The sequence below is a fragment of the Somniosus microcephalus genome, chromosome 1 (genome assembly GCF_052327205.1).
Source record: "Somniosus microcephalus isolate GS21.2 chromosome 1, FLI_Smic_1.0, whole genome shotgun sequence".
Lineage (NCBI taxonomy): Eukaryota > Metazoa > Chordata > Chondrichthyes > Squaliformes > Somniosidae > Somniosus > Somniosus microcephalus.
The window spans coordinates 50,456,674-50,478,016 of NC_140987.1; the positions used below are offsets into that span (position 1 = coordinate 50,456,674).

The window sequence follows — 21,343 nt, forward strand, 5'->3', positions numbered from 1 at the left end:
CTTGTCCTTCTAGGTGGAAGAGGTCGTGGGTTTGGGAGGTGCTGCCGAAGAAGCCTTGGCGAGTTGCTGCAATGCATCTTGTAGATGGTACACACTGCAAGGCATGGTGTGCTGGTGGTGGAGGGAGTGAATGTTTAAGGTGGTGGATGGGGTGCCAATCAAGCAAGGTTGCTTTGTCCTGGATGGTGTCGAGCTTCTTGTGTTGTTGGAGCTGCACTCATCCAGGCAAGTGGAGAGTATTCCATCAATTCAATTCAATTCAATTTTATTTGCCATATGTAACTAGTACAAGTACAATGGAATGCTTACTCCCCGTAGGGACACGTCAGCTATTCTTACAGCGCCGTGTTCAGAAAGTCAATTCAATGGCATCCAGTGGCAGTGGGAGCACGATGTCCCTCAGCCACTCCGTCCTCCTCGTCACCGCGGCCTCCTCCTCACTGTTGCCGGCTCCACGTGTGGGGGCCTGCTTTTCCCGCTCATGATCCGACCTCTGGTCACCATGCCCGGCTCCCCTCCTTCCAGTCGGATTGCGAGCTTCCCGCCTTGCTGCACGTTGCGCTGCGCTGCCTCCGCCCGACTCGCTGAACACATCGTTGGGATGTAAATGCTCCGGTCGCTGCGACCTCCTCCTCACCGTCGCTGGCTCCACGGCCCGGGGCCTGCTTCTCCCGCTCACTGTCCGGCCTCTGGCCACCATGCTCGGCTCCCCTCCTCCCAGTCGGAATGCCTTCCTGTCGAGGAGCTGCTGGCCGACGTGCTCTAGTGGGTCGTCGTGGCTGCTGCTGCTGCTCGCTGCGCTGCCTCCGCCCGACTCGCTGAACACTTTGCTGCGGGAGCGAGAGGCGAGAGCGGGCTGCCTGAAGCAGGGAGAGCGCGCTTAGCACCGGACCGTCTCGGCCGCCATCTTGACTCTTACATTCCTGACTTGCGCCTTGTAGATGGTGGAAAGGCTTTGGGGAGTCCCGAGGTGGGGGTGTGGTGATTATTCCTTGTTTAGTAAAAGTATTGTGATTGGTTGTTTGTTAACTGCCTTGGGATATATGTTGTAATCTCATTGGTAGTTGATGTCACATGATGTGTGGTGGCCACCTTAAATTCAGTTCTTTTCCAGCTTTGGTTGGGACTGGATGTGGAAAGATGTGCTGCAGATTTTAAAGTTAATAAAGCCTAGCTTTGGAAGGCAAATCTATTCTTTATTTCAATTTATTAACTTTATGTTAGAATGGAGCGATATCTTCAACCAGAACGATTCAAGGCTGACCCCAATTCTGCTGGAGTGGATGATAAATGGAAACATTGGTATTGTACATTTAAAAACTTTTTGGGCGTGTTGGATCAAGAGTCTCTAAATAAGCTGAATATGCTGATCAACTACATTGCTCCGGATGTATATAAATATATTTTGGACTGTAAAACTTATGAAGTGGCTATTTCTACATTGGAAAAGATTTTTGTTAAACCAAAGAATGAGGTATTTGCACGTCACCTTCTATCTGCCCGTAGGCAGCAGGTGGCTCGAATCTTTGGATACTTATTTACAAGCACTTCGGTGCCTTAGTGTTAACTGTAATTATAAGGCCGTGACGGCTGAAGAATATAAGGAAGAATCGGTACGGGATGCTTTTATTAATGGATTACTGTCTAGATCAATTCGTCAGCGGTTGTTAGAAAATAAGACTTTGGATCTTAAAAGTGCTTTTGAGCAAGCTTCTACATTGGATGTGGCTCAGAGAAGTTCGGATTCTTATGCTCTTTTTAATCGGCCTGCGACTATGGTTTCGGCAGTTTCGGATGAAAAGGAATTATGTGGACTTAATGGGAGCGGTTTACTAGATTCTGAAACAGTTTCTACTTCGGCGGCTGTTGCCTCTAGGATTCAGAAGTGTTATTTTTGTGGGAATATCTGGCACCCTCGTCTGAAGTGTCCTGCTCGGGAGGCTGTGTGTAGTAAATGCGGCAAGAGAGGTCATTATGCACGCGTGTGCAAATCATCAGGTTCAATTACCTCCTCCTCTCCTGGTGTGGAAGGGCCCTCCTCTACCACCTCCTCCTCTGTGACTATTCAGCCTTTAGATAGGGCGTTTATTGCATCAATTTCTGCTGCATTTGCTCATGGCCTAAACAAAGCTATAGTTACGGCTCAAGTTAATGGGTTGGAAGTGAAGGCCCTTATAGATACGGGCAGTACTGAGAGTTTTATAAGTCTTCAGTTTGCGAAGGAGAAGCATTTGAAAATTTCGCCTGTTACGTATCAGGTGTGTATGGCTCAGACGACCCTTACTTCACAAATAGCTGGTTGTTGCTTTGTGAAAATGATTCTTCTAGGTAATACGTATACTGATATACGCCTATCTGTTTTGCCTAATCTCTGTGCGGATATTTTGATTGGACATGATGTGCTTCAGTTACATGAGTCTCTTAGTCTTTCATTTGGAGGGACTAAGCCACCTTTATCTATTTGCGGATTAACCTCTTTATCCATTTCTTCATTATCACTTTTTTCCAATTTGATGCCGGATTGTAAGCCAATTGCTACCAAGTCAAGAAGATATAGTAGTCAGGATAGAGAATTTATTAATTCTGAAGTTCAACGTCTCTTATTGGAAGGAATCATTGAACCTAGTTGTTCACCTTGGCGTGCACAGGTAGTTGTCACGACTAACGAGAGACACAAGAAACGAATGGTGATAGACTATTCCCAAACTATTAATAGGTATACTCAATTAGATGCGTACCCTTTGCCTAAGATTGATGAGCTTATCAATAAAGTATCTCAGTATAAGGTTTTTAGCACTATTGATTTAAAGAGTGCTTATCATCAGATTCCTATTGTTAAGAAGGATCAACCATATACGGCCTTTGAGGCTGGTGGAAAGCTGTATCAGTTTTGCCGAATACCATTTGGTGTTACTAATGGTGTTGCTTGTTTTCAATGGGCAATGGATGCTTTTATAAGTGATAACTCCCTCTCTGACACCTTTTCATACTTAGATGACATCACAGTGTGTGGCAAATCAAGGGTGGAGCATGATTCTAATTTAAAAAGATTCCTTCAAGCTGCGGAAAAAGTTGGTTTAACTTTTAATAAAGAGAAATGTATCTTTTCGACTACTGAGGTAAATCTATTGGGGTATATTATCTCGGGAAACAAGATTAAACCAGATCCAGAACGTCTGCGACCATTGATTGATTTACCTTGTCCTACTAATTCTAAGGCTTTGCAACGAGTTGTTGGACTGTTTTCTTATTCTAATTGGATTGCAAATTTTTCACGGAAGATCCGGCCTCTTATTCGGGTTACGACATATCCTCTATCATGGGAGGCCAGGACATGTTTTGAGAATTTTAAAAAGGATATTTTAGGAGCAGTTGTGCATTCTATTGATGAGCAGGTTCCTTTTGTGATCGAGACGGATGCTTCTGATTTTGCAATTGGGGCTACTCTGAACCAAAATGGAAGACCTGTGGCCTTTTTCTCACGTACTTTGAACAATAGTGAAAAAAGACATTCTTCAATAGAGAAAGAGGCATACGCAATAGTAGAAGCATTGCGTAAATGGAGACATTATTTATCGGGGCGACATTTCACGTTGGTAACTGATCAAAAATCTGTGTCCTTTATGTTTGATGTTAAACATTTTGGAAAGATCAAAAATGATAAAATAATGAGATGGAGGATTGAGTTGGCATGTTACCATTTTGACATAGTTTATCGTCCAGGGAAGGATAATGTTGCTGCTGATGCACTGTCGAGGGCTTATTGTTCTGTGATTCACGGAGATACGCTTATTAATCTTCACAATGCCTTATGTCATCCTGGGGTTACGAGGATGATACACTTCGTATGCAGTAAGAATTTGCCCTTTTCAGTTGAAGACGTCAAGCGGATGACTTCATCATGTTCGATCTGCGCTCGGTGTAAACCGAATTTCTTTAAGCCTCAACGAGCTCATCTTATAAAGGCTACTTCTCCTTTTGAACGTTTGAGCGTCGATTTTAAGGGGCCTCTTCCTTCAACTACTCAAAACCGATATATTTTTACTGTTGTGGATGAGTTTTCAAGGTTCCCTTTTGCTTTTCCTTGTGCAGATGTATCAGCTGCTACAGTTATCAAATGTCTGACTCAACTTTTTGTCATCTTTGGGATGCCTGCGTATATCCATTCGGATCAGGGAAGTTCTTTTATGCCTTCCCAGTTGAAGGAATACCTTCAGAGTCGGGGAATTTCTACTAGTAGAACTACCCCGTATAATCCCCAGGGTAATGGACAGTGCGAACGATACAATGGGGTGATCTGGAAGGCAGTTATGTTGGCTTTGACATCCCGGAACCTTAAGAATACACAGTGGGAAATGGTACTGCCTGATGCCCTGCATTCCATTAGATCATTGCTTTCAACGGCTACTAATGTGACCCCCCATGAAAGGCTCTTTAACTATCCGCGGAGATCTACTACGGGATATTCGGTACCTTCATGGCTTACTATGCAGGGACCTGTGCTGCTTCGACGCCATGTTAGATTGTCAAAATATGATCCTTTAGTGGAGGAGGTGGAGCTGTTGGAGGCAAATTCCCAATATGCTCATATTCGATTCCAAGATGGGAAAGAAAGTACCGTTTCAATTAAAGACTTGGCTCCTTGTGATGGCCAGCCCTCTTCTGAGGATATTAACAATAGTCATGATTTAGATAATGTGGATGCTGTTACAGATACTACGAATGTCTCCAATCCGATTGCAGATAATTATACTTCTATTAGTCAGCCCTTGATGGATGTTTATGACCGTCCCAGTTTACCTTCTGATGGGATTTCTAATCCGGAAACCGTTGAAAATCGGGATATGGATAGCCTTCCTGCTGAAGATACTTCTGTGCCTTCTGGTGTGGGAGGGCAAGGAATTTCACCAAGGTTAAGAAGGTTGACACGAACAAGATATCCGGTCGACCGATTGAAAATGGACTTTTAAATTGATAGTAATGTTTTAAAATTGTTGAAATATATTATATTGTTTTAGTTGAGAGATACTTAATACTTATGTGCAATGTTATTATTTGTTGTTGTTCACTTAGTATTGTGTCATGTAAGCAGTTTTACTCTTGTGCATAGTTTTAGTTGTAAATAATTAATTATAAATTGTAAAGGTTATTTAGGTTGGAGTATATTTTAAAAGGAGGGGTGAATGTGGTGATTATTCCTTGTTTAGTAAAAGTATTGTGATTGGTTGTTTGTTAACTGCCTTGGGATATATGTTGTAATCTCATTGGTAGTTGATGTCACATGATGTGTGATAACCACCTTAAATTCAGTTCTTTTCCAGCTTTGGTTGGGACTGGATGTGGAAAGATGTGCTGCAGATTTTAAAGTTAATAAAGCCTAGCTTTGGAAGGCAAATCTATTCTTTATTTCAGGGGGGAAATAGTACAAGCATCTAGAATGTTAGATGCAAAATCAATAATGTGCCTAAAAAAAAAAAAATGGTGTCTTGAAATTATAAGAACTAAACTAATAATCCAGGATAATTCAATATGTTAATGTAATATGAAGGGATAGGATTCTGTTTAACTCTCATGGATTAGGATAAACACTAGCTGGGCCAAATGGCCTGTTTTGTGTTGTCATTTCTATATAAATTTATGACTGACTTTAAATGATAAAATTAACATGGCTGTAACAACATTTGAGAGATAATTCTGAAACTCCCCTGGCTTAGCCAGTGAATATCAGAACCGTACAGATGAGGGTCGTAGATTTCACTCCTGTTCAGAACGGAAGGTTTGTTGGCGAGGACAGCACAAGAACACCGTGCTCCTCATTGAGGGGTGTCGTGAAATCTTTAATTCACCTAAACTACCAGAACATGTAGATGATTTGTGTCGATGTGGACTCACTGGTTTGTGTCGATGTGGACTGCTCTGTGTTAATGTGGACCATTATATTTTGTGCTTTTTTTTCCCCTAACACTTTTCTTATGTACATAATAACTAGTTTACTGCAAGCGAGCAGAATAGTTTGTGATCTGAAACCTGTTTGTTTTTATTCTCTGCTGATTATGGGTTAGTGTACCCCAGACCTAACAACCCTGGATCACCACAGGTCACTTACTGGAGAATATATAGGATTCCCAACACCTTCTCCCATTACCTCAGTAGATGGGGAAAGTACTACACTGCTAGACCACAGTATACAAGCTAAGACTACACTCCAAATTTATTTAAAGAGCAGAAAATGCTGGAAATACTCAGCAGGTCAGGCAGCATCTGTGGAGAGACAAAGAGTTAACATTTCAGGCCGGTCATTGACCTCAAACGTTAACTGTTTCTCTCTTCACAGATGCTGCCTGACCTGCTGAGTATTCCCAGGATTTTCTGTTTTTATTTCAGATTTCCAGCAGCTGCAGTATTTTGCTTTTTTTATTTAAAGATAATTACATACTAAAGCAGAGATATGCAAGATACAATTAAGCACATAAATAAAGCTTGAACCATTGCCACCACCACCCCCCCCCCCCCCTTGTGTGTCCCTGAAAACATTCAAAACATGCTAGGCGATTAGAAGAATGAAGATTCTGCAAAAGGTATGCAAGCTGTGGCCAGGTAAACCTCACCATGTTCCAAGGAAAGCAATGATGAATAATATACAAAGATATATTGGAGATGTTCTGCAGTATTGCTTGTATGCTCATATATTTCTACCTAAATGGAGACTCCTTTTACCCCTCTATAGAGATTAAATTGTAACAAAATACAATGGTAATTAAGACAATCAACTTTCATGTGATTTCTAAACATTTTTAATGACATTGGTACAAAAAAAGGTTCAGTTTTAGAATTTTCCAGACAATCTACAATGACCACTTCTCTTTATATAGCACCTTTAATGCAGTAAAACAGGCTAAGGCGCTTCACAGGACTGTAATCAGGCAAAAATTGTCACTGAGCCAAAGGAGGAGACATTAGGACAGGTGACCAAAAGTTTGGTTGAAGAGGTAAATTTTAAGGAGCATCTTAAAGGATGGAGAAGTAGAGAGGCGGAGGGGTTTAGAGAGGGAATTCCAGAACTTAGGCAGCACAGCCACCAATTGTGAGATACGTGAAGTGGGGATTGAACCAGAGTTGGAAGAATGCAGAGTTTGGGGAAGGACTTAAGAGATGTCGAGGCCATGAAGGGATTTGAACACAATGAGAATTTTAAAATCGAGGCATTCGGGGACCAGGAGTAAATGTAGGTCAGCAAAAACAGGGTGATGGCTGAATGGGACTTGGTGAGAGTTAGTATACGGGCAGCTGAGGTTTGAATGAGCTTAAGTTTATGGAGGGTGAAAGATGGGAAGCTGGCCAGGAGAGTGTTGGAATAGTTTAGTTTGGATGTAACAAGGCATGGATTAGGATTTCAGCAGCAGATGGGCTGAGGCAGAGGCAGAAGCGAGCCATGTTATGGAGGCGGTAGGAGGTTGTTTTTGTGATGGAGAGGATTAGGGGATCAAATCGGACACCAATGTTCCAAGCAACCTGATTCAGCCCGAGACAGTGGTCATGGAGAGGGGAATCAGTGGCTATGTGTTTGTGGCGGCGGTGAAGACAATGGCTTCACTCTTCCCACTGTTTAATTACTCAAAAAACGAGACTATCTTGTGTAAAACAGGAGGGGTGGCGAGCATAAATATGCTCTGCAGGTTTTGTGCATAAAGATTCATACTGATAAAGGCACTGAGCAGAACTCATTCCCTTGGCAAATGTGCAGAATGCAGAGGCGTTCTGTGGGAAGGAACAGGATAGTACATGTGGAAACTAACCCTGTCTCGAGTCCATCACCTACCTATTCTAGCCAACATTCTGTGTTACTGGGATCATGGTATGGTATCTGTTCTTAGCCTTCTAGACATCTTTGTGTCAGTTTCAACACAATGCAGTATACCATCCTCCTTTACCACAGGCCCCATCTGCTCTCAGGTGGACATAAAAGATTCCAAGGCACTATCTCGAAGAAGAGCAGGGGAGTTATGCTCAGTGACCTGGCCAATACTTAGCCCTCAATCAACATTACTAAAACAAATTATCTGGTAATTATCACATTGCTGTTTGTGGGAGCTTGCTGTGTGCAAATTGGCTGCCGTGTTTCCTACATTACAACAGTGATTACACTTCAAAAGTACTTCAGTGGCTATAAAGTGCTTTGGGGCGTCCTGAGGTCATTAAAGCCGCTATATAAATGCAAGTCTTTTTCTTTGTTTACTTCATGGCCCATTTCTGTGGCATTGTTCTCAATGCATTCCTATCTGTCTCAATGCACCCAGTAAATCTCCTTCAATAACTTCTCCCTCTGTGCCTCTATGATCACCTCTGGTGTGCTCCAAGGTTCCATGCTTCATCCCCACCTATTCCTCATTTTCATGTTTCCTCTCAGTGCCTGGCTATACTTTGCACCACTCAAACCAGAGCGGCAGTGTGGCCCTTATCACAAGTTCACACCTTCCTCCTTTGAACATCTCACCCTGTTCCACCCCTCTCATCATTAAAATCCATGTTGTCCATTGCTCCATTATGAGTTTCTCCCAAGGTATCCTCACTTGGTGTCTGTACTGAGCAACTTCACATCCTTGGTGATTTCAACCTCCATCTCAGTTCCCCTCACCCTCTCTTTTTGGAATTCATCACCTTCCTGTCTGCTTTATATAAACTCTACCACCCATATTGATGGTCACCCCCTCGGTCTCACCATCTCCTGTTGTCGTCTCTACTCGGAGTTTTGATCATTGATAATGCCACCTGCGACGACTTCTAAGTATTGCTCACCACCCGTGTCCTCCTAACTCCTTCCAACCTCATTTCCCTCCAAAAATCACTTACAATTGCACATGCAAACTCCCAACTGCCTTTGGCCCTCCATTCGTCACACTACTGCTGCAGCTGTTGATTTGCTCAACCACTTCCCCACTTCCTCCTTTGATGTCCTTGTACCCAGCAAAACCTTCATTGCCCCCATCCAAGTTGTTACCTTCTTGGTACATCCACCACCTTCACTTCCTCAAGTCAAGGGACACAACTAGCTTAGTCATCCATCACCAGATCTGGCTAGGCCACAATCAGCTCTGCCAGGTTTCTCTATTCTCTGCTACAACCATTCACAACTCTAGGATCTTACTCAAGAGCAAAGATAAACCACAGCTTATTTTATCCACACTAATTGCCTCCTTAAACCTTTCTTCCCCTACCTAGTGTGAGGAGCTTGTATATTTCTTTGTCACCAATATAAATTATCCATTCATCTGCCTCTGCCGCTTCCCCCTTCTTGCCCATCAAATAAAACCTCCCCAGATACCTGTACCTGCAACTTAGCCTTGAATCACCCCGCCCCCACCCCGCCGCCATCTCTATCCTATCCTCTATCCTATCCTCTATTCTATTCCTGAGCTAATTTCATCAATGGACCCATTTCCTGCTCCCTTGACCCCATTCCTACTAAACTGCTGACCACCCAACTTCCTTTCCTGGCCCTCAAGCTAGTTGGCATCGCAAATGAATCCCATTCCTCAGGCACTATCCACCTCCCTTTCAAAAATGCGGTCATCAAAAAATCCACCCTCAAACCCTATGTACTTGCAAACTACCACCCCATCAATCTCACAAAAGCCCTTGGACATGTTGCCTGCCACATCCATGCATACCTCTCCTGCAGCTTTTGGGGGAGAAATTCATTTGGGGCGCTAATGTTTCTCAACTTTTAAAATTTAGTTTTGCACTCCAGGAAGGAAGTGGAGCGCTAAATCAAGCACTTCACTTCCTTCTTGGAGCGCAATCGGCACCAGGGGGGGCGGAGACTTCAGCGCTGTACGCTGGGCCGTGCAGCGCTGCTGCATTCAAAGACTCCTTCTCTCCCTTAAAGGGAAGGCCCATCTCTGCAGGCTCTGCAATATAAAAAGTACCTACCTGGACCAGCAAGGCAGCCATGATCCTGCGCGATCAGCCTGGCACTCAAGCAGAGGGCCGGGCTCATCGATCGCGGGCAAGAACCTGCGAAAAAAACTGCAACAAGAAAGGTAAGTTTTTTTTTTTACTTACCTCAGCCACCTCGTCTTTAATCATCGATCACGAAGTGGCCGGCCGCCCGATGCACGCCTCCTGCAGCTGTCGGTGTTTTCGACCGGCGCTGCTGCATGGGGTGGAAGTCGATTTCGGGCCTGGGACGCTATAGGGGGGGATGCGCATGCCAATGACGTCACGATCGCTGGGTGAAGGAGTTTGGGCCGCAGCGTCGCCGCAAAACTCCCGCCGAATATGGTGGGAGTTGATGTCAGCGCCACGCACGGTCACAAAGCCACTTGCGCCACGTTAGCGCCCCCTGGGGCATTTCATAGATGTGAAATAGTAATTATATAACGTCAGCTGTGACTCAGTTGGTAGCACTCTCATCTCTGAGTCAGAAGGTTGTGGATTCACATCCCACTTAAGCACAAAAATCTAGGCTGACACTCCAGTGCAGTGCTGAGGGAGTGCTGCACTGTCGGAGGTGCCGTCTTTCAGATAAGAAGTTAAACAGAGGCCCTGTCTGCTCTCAGGTGGACGTAAAAGATCCTATGGCACTATTTCAGAGAAGAGCAGCGGAGTTATTTTTTAAAATTTTGTTCCTGGGATGTGGGCGTCACTGGCAAGGCCAGCATTTATTGCCCATCCCTAATTGCCCTTGAGAAACAAATAGGGTCTGGGTAAGAAAAAATGGTAATAAGATAAATAGGGCCATAGTATAAAAACATTTTAAGATGTCAAAAAATGTTAAAAAGACAAATCTAAAGGCACTGTATCTGAATGCACAAAACATTCGTAATAAGGTAGACGAATTAACAGCGCAAATAGATGTAAACGGATACGATATAATTGTGATTATGGAGACATGGCTGCAGGGTGACCAAGGCTGGGAGCTGAATATCCAAAGATATTCGATATTTAGGAAGGACAGGCGAAAAGGAAAAGGAGGTGGGGTGGCCTTGTTAGTAAAGGATGAAATCAGAGCAATAGTGAGAAAGGATATTGGCTCAGAAAATCAAGATGTAGAATCAGTCTGGGTGGAGCTAAGAGGCACCAAGGGGCAGAAAACATTGGTGGGAGTTGTCTCTAGGCCTCCAAACAGTAGTGGTAATGTAGGGGATGGCATCAAACAGGAAATGAGAGAGGCATATAACAAGGGTACTACAGTAATCATGGGTGACTTTAATCTACATATAGACTGGCCAAACCAGTAATAATACTGTGGAGGATGAATTTCTGGAGTGTGTATGAGATGATTTTTTTAGACCAGTACGTTGAGGAGCCAATTAGGGAATAGACTATCCTAGAATGGGTATTGTGCAATGAGAAAGGGTTAATTAATAATCTTGTTGTGCGGGGCCCTTTAGGGAAGAGTGACCATAACATGATAGAATTCTTCATTAAAATGGAAAGTGAAGAAGTCCAATCTGAAACTAGGGTCCTAAATCTAAACAAAGGAAACTACGATGGTATGAGAAGTGAGTTGGCTACGATAGATTGGAAAGCTTCATTAAAAGGCATAACGGTGGATAGGCAATGGCTAACATTTAAGGAACGAATGCATGAATTGCAACAGTTATACATTCCTTTCTGGCACAAAAACACAAAAGGAAAAGCGGCCCAACCATGGCTAACAAAAGAAATTAAGGATACTATTAGATCTAAAGAGGAGTCATATAAAGTTGCCAGAAAAAGTAGCAAGCCTGAGGATTGGGAACAGTTTAGAGTTCAGCAAAAAAGGACCAAGAGATTGATTAAGAGGGGAAAAATAGAGTATGAGAGTAAACTTGCAAGGAACATAAAAGCGGATTGTAAAAGCTTCTACAAGTATGTAAAAAGAAAAAGATTAGTGAAGACAAAAGTAGGTCCTTACAGTCAGAAACGGGACAATTTATAATGGAGAACAATTAAACAAATATAATGGCAGAGCAATTAAACAAATACTTTGGTTCTGTCTTCATGGAAGAGGACCCAAATAACTTCCCAGAAATGCTAGGGAACCAAAGGTCGAGGGAGAAGGAGGAATTAAAGGAAATTAGTATTAGTAAAAAAATAGTGTGGGAGAAATTAATGGGACTGAAAGCTGATAAATCCCCAGATGATAATCTGCATCCCAGTGTATTAAAAGATGTAGCCATGGAAATAGTGGATGCATTGGTTGTCATCTTCCAAAATTCTATAGATTATGGAACAGTTCCTGCAGATTGGAGGGTGGCAAATGTAACCCCACTATTTAAAAAAGGAGGGAGAGGGAAAACAGGGAACTACAGACCAGTTAGTCTAACATCAGTAGTAGGGAAAATGCTACAGTCTATTATAAAGGATGTGATAACAGGACACTTAGAAAATATCAACGGGATTAGACAAAGTCAACATGGATTTATGAAAGGGAAATTGTGTTTGACAAACCTACTGGAGCTTTTTGAGGATGTAACTGGTAGAATAGATAAGGGAGAACCAGTAGATGTGGTGTATTTGGATTTTCAGAAGGCCTTTGATAAAGTCCCACATAAGAGGTTAGTGTGCAAAATTAACGCACATGGGATTGGGGGTAATATACTGGCATGGATTGAAAATTGGTTAACAGACAGGAAACAGAGAGTAGGAATAAATGGGTCTTTTTCGGGGTGGCAGGTGGTGACGAGTGGGGTACCACAGGGATCAGTGCTTGGGCCCCAGCTATTCACAATATATATCAATGATTTGGATGAGGGAACCAAATGTAATATTTCCAAGTTTGCTGCCGACATGAAACTAGGTGGGATTGTGAGTTGTGAAGAGGATGCAAAGAGGCTTCAAGGCGATTTAGACAAGTTGAGTGAATGGGCAAATACATGGCAGATGCAGTATAACGGGGATAAATGTGAAGTTATCCACTTCGGTAGGAAAAACAGAAAGGTAGAGTATTATTTAAATGGTGATAGATTGGGAAATGCTGATGTACAAAGGGACCTGGGTGTCCTTGTACACCAGTCACTGAAAGCAAACGTGCAGGTGCAGCAAGCAGTTAGGAAGGCAAATGGTATGTTGGCCTTCATTGCAAGAGGATTTGAGTACAGGAGCAAAGATGTCTTACTACAGTTGTACAGGGCCTTGGTGAGACCACACCTGGAGTACTGTGTGCAGTTTTGGTCTCCTTACCTAAGAAAGGATATACTTGCCATAGAGGGAGTGCAGCAAAGGTTCACCAGACTGATTCCTGGGATGGCAGGACTGTCGTATGAGGAGAGATTGGGTCGACTAGGCCTGTATTCAATAGAGTTTAGAAGAATGAGAGGGGATCTCATTGAAACGTATAAAATTCTGACAGGGCTAGACAGACTGGATGCAAGGAGGATGTTTCCCCTGGCTGGGGGGTCTAGAACGAAGGGTCACAGTCTCAGGATACGGGGTAGGACATTTAGGACTGCGATGAGGAGAAATTTCTTCACTCAGAGGGTGGTGAACCTGTGGGATTCTCTACCACAGAAGGCTGTGGAGGCCAAGTCACTGAATATATTTAAGAAGGAGGTAGATAGATTTCTAGACATAAAAGGCATCAAGGGGTATGGGGAGAGAACGGGAATATGGTATTGAGATAGAGGATCAGCCATGATCATATTGAATGGCAGAGCAGGCTCGATGGGCCGAATGGCCTACTCCTGCTCCTATTTTTCTATGTTTCTGTTTCTAGAAGGTGAGCCGTCTTCTTGAACCCCTGCGGTCCCTGTGGTGAAGGTACTCCCACAGTGCTGTTAGGGAGGGAGTTCCAAGATTTTGGCCCAGCGACGATGAAGGAACGGTGATATATTTCCAAGTCAGGATGGTGTGTGACTTGGAGGGGAACTCGTGGGTGATGGTGCTCCCATGCGCCTGCTGCCCTTGTCCTTCTAGGTGGTAGAGGTCGTGGGTTTGGAAGGTGTCCTGGCCAATATTTATCCCTCAATCAACATAACAAAAAAACAGATTATCTGGTCGTTATCACATTGCTGTTTGTGGGAGCTTGCTGTGTTCAAATCGGCTGCCGCGTTCCCTACATTGCAACAGTGTACTACACTTCAAGGGTACTTCATTTGCTGTAAAGCGCTTTGTTTGGGGCATCCGGTGGTCGTGAAAGGCACTGGAGAAATTCAAGTCTTTCTTTTTTGGGGTGAGGCGGTAAATACAAATCCAGAATCAGAGTTATACAACACAAACTCTGCAGAGCATTGACTAAGAGGGCGAATTTCACGGATGCTGCCTGGCCTGCTGAGTTTTCCCAGCGTTTGCTGTTGTTATTTTAGGGCGAATTTCACACTTGATTCACAAACAGGGTGTCAATAACAGTGTGTCAATAGCTTGTCTATGGAACCAGCTCCCAGCACGTGACCCGGTTCAGGCGGTGTCTCAGGGTTCCACGTTCCAATTCCACCCGGTGCGCATGTGCGCTTAACGGCGCTGCAAGGACAGGTATCGAGCCTGGGAGCCGAGGAAGGAGCCAATCCTGCGAGCTGCTGTTAGCATTTCAGAATTTTTTTTTTTTAGAAACAGTCATTACGTACGTTGCCTTTGCTCCGGCAGGTTGGTTTGGATTCGAAGTGTTAACTCTTTGCATGACTTGTGGACTTGGTTGGAAGTGGCGGTAACTCAGGAGGATCACCCTTTGCAAGGATGGACATGCAAGATTATGATGAAATGACTGCCTTCCTGGGAGAATGGGGTCCCTTCCAGAAAACCATCTTCTTCTTGCTGAGCCTCATCATTATCCCCAACGGCTACGTCAGCGTCTTCTTGGTGTTTCTGGCAGACACCCCTAAACACCACTGCCGCCTGCCTAACTCTTCCAATGTGACCATTGGGGGAAAGTCCTTTGTCAATTTGAGTTTACGGCTGCCCATGGAGACAGTGGATGGTGAGCGAGTGTACAGTAAATGCACCAGATACAAAACTCATGTAGGAGACAGTTTCAATGACTCCACACGTGTGATAGAGCCTTGCATGGATGGCTGGGAGTACAGCACAGACAGATACATCTCTACTATTGTCAGTGAGGTAAGAAATGTCAATTAAAAAATTTTACTAGCAGATCTTCCATAGGGTTGCTCATAATGAGTCAGGAGGTTTTATAAGAGGCTCAGTTGATATCACTCTTGCCTCTGAGTCAGAAGGTTGTAGGTTCAAATCCCACTCCAGAGACTTGAGCACAAAAATCTAGCCTGACACTCTAGTGCAGTACTGAGGGGGTGCTGCACTGTCGGAGGTACTGTCTTTCGGATGAGACGTTAAACCGAGGCCCCATCTGCCCTCTCAGGTGGATGTAAAAGATCCTATGGCACTATTTTGAAAAAGAGCAGGGGAGTTATTCCTGGTGCCCTAGTCAATATTTATCCCACAATCGACATCATAAAACAGATTATCTGGCCATTATCACATTGCTGTTTGTGGGAGCTCACTGTGTGCAAATTGTCTGCCACCTTTCCTACATTACAACAGTGACAACACTTCAAAAAGTACTTAATTGGCTGTAAAGCGTTTTGGGACATCCGATGGTCGTGAAAGACAGTATATAAATGCAAGTCTGTCTGTCTTTATAAGACCTGTGGTGTTATGCAAATTAGTATCACTAGGGACATTGCCTTATCAGTACCAAGGGCAGCCCTGGGATCTGGCAATACTGGAATGGGGTCCTGTGATTATATAGCAATATATGAGATAGACTCCTAGAGTCCCTGGAGCTGCTGGGAAGGCTGGGGTATATATTTGGGATTTGAAAATGCTGGAAGAGGAATCTTGGGGCATTGGGAAGGAAATTCAAGGTCTGGGGGCATTGGGAAGGAAATTAAAGGTCTGAGAGCATTGGGAGGTTATGGGATATGAGGGAGCACTGGGAATGTGATCTAGAGACTTGTGAGCACTTAAAGGAGATTTGTGTGATCTAGAATTGCAGGGTGACCAAGGTTGGGAACTAAATATTCCAGGATATTTGACTTTTAGACGAGACAGGCAGAATGGAAAAGGAGGAGGGGTAGCCCTGATAATAAAGGAGGGAATAAAGACAGTAGAGAGAAAGGATCGTGGCTCAGAAAAACAAAATGTAGAATCAGTTTGGGTGGAGCTAAGAAACAACAAGGGGTAGAAAACACTATTGGGAGAAGTCGGGCAGAGTATAAATTAGGAAATTTAGAGATGCATGTAACAAGGGTACTGCAGTAATCATGGGGGGCTTTAACTTTCATATAGACTAGGCAAACCAAATTTGCAGAAATAGTGCAGAGGAAGTAGTCATGGAATGCATTCAAGATGGTTTTCTTGATCAGTATGTCAAGGAACTTATGAGGGAATTGGCTATTTTAGATCTAGTACTGTGCAATGAGACAGGGTTAATTAGTAAACTTGTAGCAAAGGAGCCTCTGGGGAGCAGTGATCATAATATAGAATTTTATGTGGAGTTTGAGAGTGATTCAGTTAAGTACGAAACTAGGGTCCTAAATCTGAACAAAGCAAACTACGTATGTATGAGAGGCGAGTTTGCTAAGATATGTTGGGAAACTAGATTAGAAGATAATGGCAGTAGAGAGGCAATGGCAAACATTTAAAGAAATAATTCATAATTCGCAACGGATATACATTCCCTTAAGGAATAACAACACCATGGGAAAAATGGTTCAACCGTGGCTAACAAGAGAAATTAAAGATAGTATTAGATTAAAGGAAGAGGCTTATAATGCTGCCAAAAAGAGTAGTAAGCCTGAGGATTGGGAGGATTTTAGAATTCAGCAAAGGAGGACCAAGAAATTGATAAAGAAAGGGAAAATAGAATATGAGAGTAAACTCGTGAAAGACATAAAAAAACAGACTAAAAGCTTCTATAGGTATGTAAAAAGGAAAAGATTAGCGAAAGTAAACGTGTCCCTTACAGGCTGAGCCACGAGAAATTATAATAAGGAAATGGCAGGGAAATTAAACAAATACTTTGGGCTCGATTTTTGCCAGTGTGGGCGTGTCGGGTGGCATTCGTGTCAGGACCCCGACTCTGAAGTGAAGTGGGGAAAAAGTGTGATTTTCCCCTAATTGGGCAATTGATTTCCAGCATGTGGGAACCCCTGGCTCAATGAGTCTTTTCATACAGAAAGTCGCCTCTGATGACATTATCAATGCTGCTGGATTTAAGGCCTGCAAGCAGCCTTGCTTCTTCTGGAGACTGGACACATTATGGTGATTGTAGTAAGGAATTCATTGATCGACTATGTCCACCAGCAGGCAAAAGTGTGCTCCATGCTTCAATGAGCCCTCCCTCCAAGCCCTGGTGGAGGGAGCTAGATCAAATAAGGTGCTCTTCCCTTCCTCTGAGAAAAAAGCCACCCCAGCAGACTAAAGCTGTGTGGCTGCAAGTGGCCCAGGAGGTCAACTCCATATCGATGAGCCGCAGAACCTGGCTGCAATGCAGGAAGAGGTTTCATGACCTTCTCTGCACAGGAAAAGTGAGTATGACTTTCCCATCACCCTTAATCTGATCACTATTGCCCCTCCTCACCAGCACTCTGCTTTGCCAATCTCTTCCTCCACATCCCACTTGACACTTGCATCCATGCACCCTTACCCATTGCCTCTCTCTCTGTGGTCACATTCACTTAACTATTCGACCATGTAGCCCTCACACTCCCTATCACTGTGATGCAACAACAACTTACAACACACAGGGAGGGCCCTTTGTCTCCTTCTAAGCATCTATGCTATGCATTCTCTATACTCAGTCCTTCATTCGCACTCAAACTCCACTTGTGTCCCTCATTGCAGGAAAAGAGAGCCCACAATAAGAGGGAAAGAGCCATGACAGGAGGAGGGCCACCCTCAGTAGCCCAGCTCACTGCTTGGGAGGAGGCGGCCCTGGAAATCGCTGGGATCGAGGATGATTCCCAAGTGGGGGACGGACAGATGGGCGCATCACAGCAAGCTGGTGACACAATAGTTTGGCATCTTTCTCATTGACATTGCATGAGTCACTGACAATGATTCTGATGCTCTAACAGATCATCTGCACTATTCAATGTGCATGTAACCTTGACCTCACATCTCTAACTCTTTCCTTTACTCCCCCACAGGACCATTGAAAGCCCCCATCCCCACTATCGAGGAACAGCCTGAGCCTCCAGACTCCTCAGAGGAAGCTGCAACCTCTGAGGGCGCAGCGTCAGCAGAATTCAGTGCACCCAGCACCAGCGCAGACACTCGTACCTTGGTGGGACCTTCGTGAGATAGAGTAGTGTTGGCACCTGGTGTATCACAGCTCACAAGTGAGCATCAGCAGATGGTGGAGACGGACAGCAGTGGAGAGTCCTCGTTGGAGGACGCAGGACTCTGCCAGCTCGACTCAGCTGCATGTTGACCCTGTGCCTCCGGGTCCATCCAGAAGGAGAGCGGTGCTGGAACTCCAGGAACAGGTGCAGGAGTCTCTGGCAGGTTTTGCCTCCAGGGTCGCTGTGAGTGTGGAGCAAATGGAGGAGTCCATCGCGAACATGAGCAGAGCCTTTGTGGAGGCATTGGCGCATGAACGCATCACCGTGGAAAGGATGGTAACCCCTGTGGAAAGAATGGCTACCTCCGTGGTAAGGCTGGCTACGGTAGAGGAGAGGATGGCTACGGCCATGAAGGAGTTTAGTCGCCAGGGTCTTGAAAACATGGTCATTGTTCGGAATAGACTGAAATCTCTTGAGGAGCGATGGTCAGCTATTGAGCATACAAACCAGACCTTCATGGAAGTCCTCTGGAGTAGGACTTCCAGTGCAGAAATGGGTCCTCATGGCTCCCCTGAAGTGCAGCAAGTTGCTGTCAAGCCACCTCCTAGCTCTGAAGTGGGGCTGACCCTTGTTGGTGGCAGAGAACAAGGAAGTGGGGGCTCCTCTCCAAGCACTCACACGACCATGCCACTGCAAAGCCCTCGGTCAGAGCCCCACCAGAGTCCTGACCCAACTGAGATGGGTGTCTCAGCCCCTGCACAGCCGCAGGAGCAGCAGACTTTTGCCGAGCCCTCACAGGTTCGCAACCCCAGAGGACGCCCGCCAAAGGCGTCGAGACAGGAGCAGCAAGAAAGTAAGCAAGGGGCCTCCACAGCTGCTGAAGCCACAGGGGAAGCACCATGTAGGAGCACGCATAAGAGGAAAATAAAGCACAAGTAGTCACAAAGGTAATCACTTGGGTGCTGTGATGTATTTGGACCAGCCATCCTTGTCATGGTATCATAAACAGATTTGATGGCAAACTGTTGAAGTTGTGGTCTGTGTCATTTCGCAAATGGGACTTTCAACCTGAGGGCTTAGGGCGACTTGCAATTGTCAGTATGGTGGTCAGAGTGATAGGAATCCGCAGGTTCTTGTCCATTGTCGATGCTCTGGTAAGAAGGTTCGAGACAAAAGTGTTTGATTGTGCAGGCTAAGCAAATCTGGCCAACATGAGTGCGTCCCTTGAATACCGGGCAGCAATGTGGTCACGCGCTGGCACCTTCGGGCCTGTGTAGCTTCAGGTGGGTGAGTAGCAGCTTGCCGCTCCTGCTGTTGGTGCTGCTGTTGTTCAAGGTTCTGCTGCTGCCGCAGCTGGTCTTCATCCGAATCTGATGTCCAGGAGAAAAGGAAATAAATGGTTCCTATGCTTCTGGTATATGCCTCAGTTGAGGAAGCGCTCAGTCAAGGTGGGGAGAGGGGTTTCCCAGGAGGTCACCCTGGAGATGGGTGTCGGGCTCCAAACTTCCACAACAATGAGTAGGCCTGCTAAAAATTCCCCCAGACCTGAGACAACAAAGTTCTGCCACCTGCAAATGATCATTGGTGAAAACTCCTTTTTAATGGTGGAGCTGCAGCTGTTAGTAAGCAATCCATTGGTGAGGCCGCCAGGATTACCTGGCATGTTCCAGAGGAGGCGTGTAGGATGGGGGAAATGTCTAAAAAATCATAAAGGTCTCTCAAAATGGGATTATAGAGGCAATTAAGTGGTTGTTAAGGGCCTTAAGGGACTATCCCACCTCTTGGAGGCGGGATGGAAACGGGGTCTGAAAACATGAATGTGGGAAAATTGCTTGGAGGCGGGATCGGGCCCGCACGCCATTTTTTGCGATTTTTACCACCTCACACGCCTCCAAACCCGCCTCCTCGTGCTTGACAAAATCAAGCTCTTTGTGTCTGTCTTCAGGGAAGAAGACGCAAAAAACTTCCTGGAAATAGTGGAGAACCAATGGTCGAGCGAGAATGAGGAACAAAATGACATGAAAAACATTTTCAAAAAGAATTTTGAATGATTTGATTGGTTCATCAACAAAAAAAGTGACAGTGAACTGTTGACGTTCTTGTGTGGTGTTTCTCAATTATAAATGATTACAGGAGCAGTTTCAATGTTTAATGTTGGCAAATTGTGTGACTCAAAATTGTGACCATAGGAAATACGGTTTCCGGAGAGGAAGCAGGTGAAATTGGTCTTCCCTTCCATTGACTTCAGTGGGAAAGAAAATCGGGATGGGGTATAAATGAGCTGCTGATTTTCAAAATGTCCATTTTGCGCAATCACTGAAGACCAATTTCACCCCCCCCCCACCCCCCAAAGTGTGCACCATACCCAAGATTTCTAATAATATCTAGGTAGATAGCAGTTTTAATGGAATTTAAATATATTGTCTGTGTAAACATTTCTTATGGGGATTCCCATTGTATGACTTTGGGTGAGCAACACGGTGGCATAGTGGTTAGCACTGTTGCCTCACAGCGCCAGGGACCCGGGTTCAAATCTGGCCTCGGGTGACTGTGTGGAGTTTGCACATTCTCCCCGTGTTTGCGTGGGTTTCCTCCGGGTGCTCCGGTTTCCTCCCACAGTCCAAAGATGTGCGGGTTAGGTTGATTGGCCATGATAAAAAAATTGGCCCTTAGTGTTAGGGGGGATTAAATACATGGGGTTACTGGGATAGGGCTTGAGTGGGATGGCTGTCGGTGTAGGGACCGGGTGCTAGGGTTTGGATGATCAGCCATGATCTCGTTGAATGGCGGAGCAGGCTCGAAGGGCCGAATGGCCTACTCCTGCTCCTATCTTCTATGTTTCTATGTCATATCGTTCTGAATGATTCGAGTTGACACCAGTTGGTTACAGTGACAATTAACTGACGACCGGCAGAGATCAACACATTGCAGTAGTTTACAGCATCAAACCAGATTCGTATTACCCGTTCAACACGGGACAGAGAAGCGTGCGTCGATGGTTAAGTTCCCACTTGTCTCTCTTTCTGGGTCTTCTGTCTCCGTGTCTTTCCCTTGCTTGTGCAGTCCCCTTTATAATTTGTTTCTTTGAGGTTTGTGCCCCGGCGAGCCAGTCTGTTCCTCCT

The 21,343-nt window shown here is 44.8% G+C and overlaps 1 protein-coding gene across 3 annotated transcripts in view; it reads left to right on the forward strand.

Annotated features, from left to right (window-relative positions):
* Positions 1-14,443: 14,443 nt before the first annotated feature.
* LOC147124059 (solute carrier family 22 member 4-like) overlaps positions 14,444-21,343 on the forward strand; it is an 82,700-nt gene continuing 75,800 nt past the window's right edge. Inside the window, exon 1 of one of the 3 annotated variants that reach the window (XR_015075975.1) lies at positions 14,444-15,036. Coding sequence is in view for 2 of the 3 variants with exons in the window: in XM_085980204.1 (XP_085836330.1) it covers positions 14,656-15,036 (381 nt within the window). In the remaining variant the exon portion in view is untranslated. The remainder of the gene's footprint in view (positions 15,037-21,343) is intronic. The other 2 variants (XM_085980204.1, XM_085980230.1) reach the window with 2 other exon arrangements.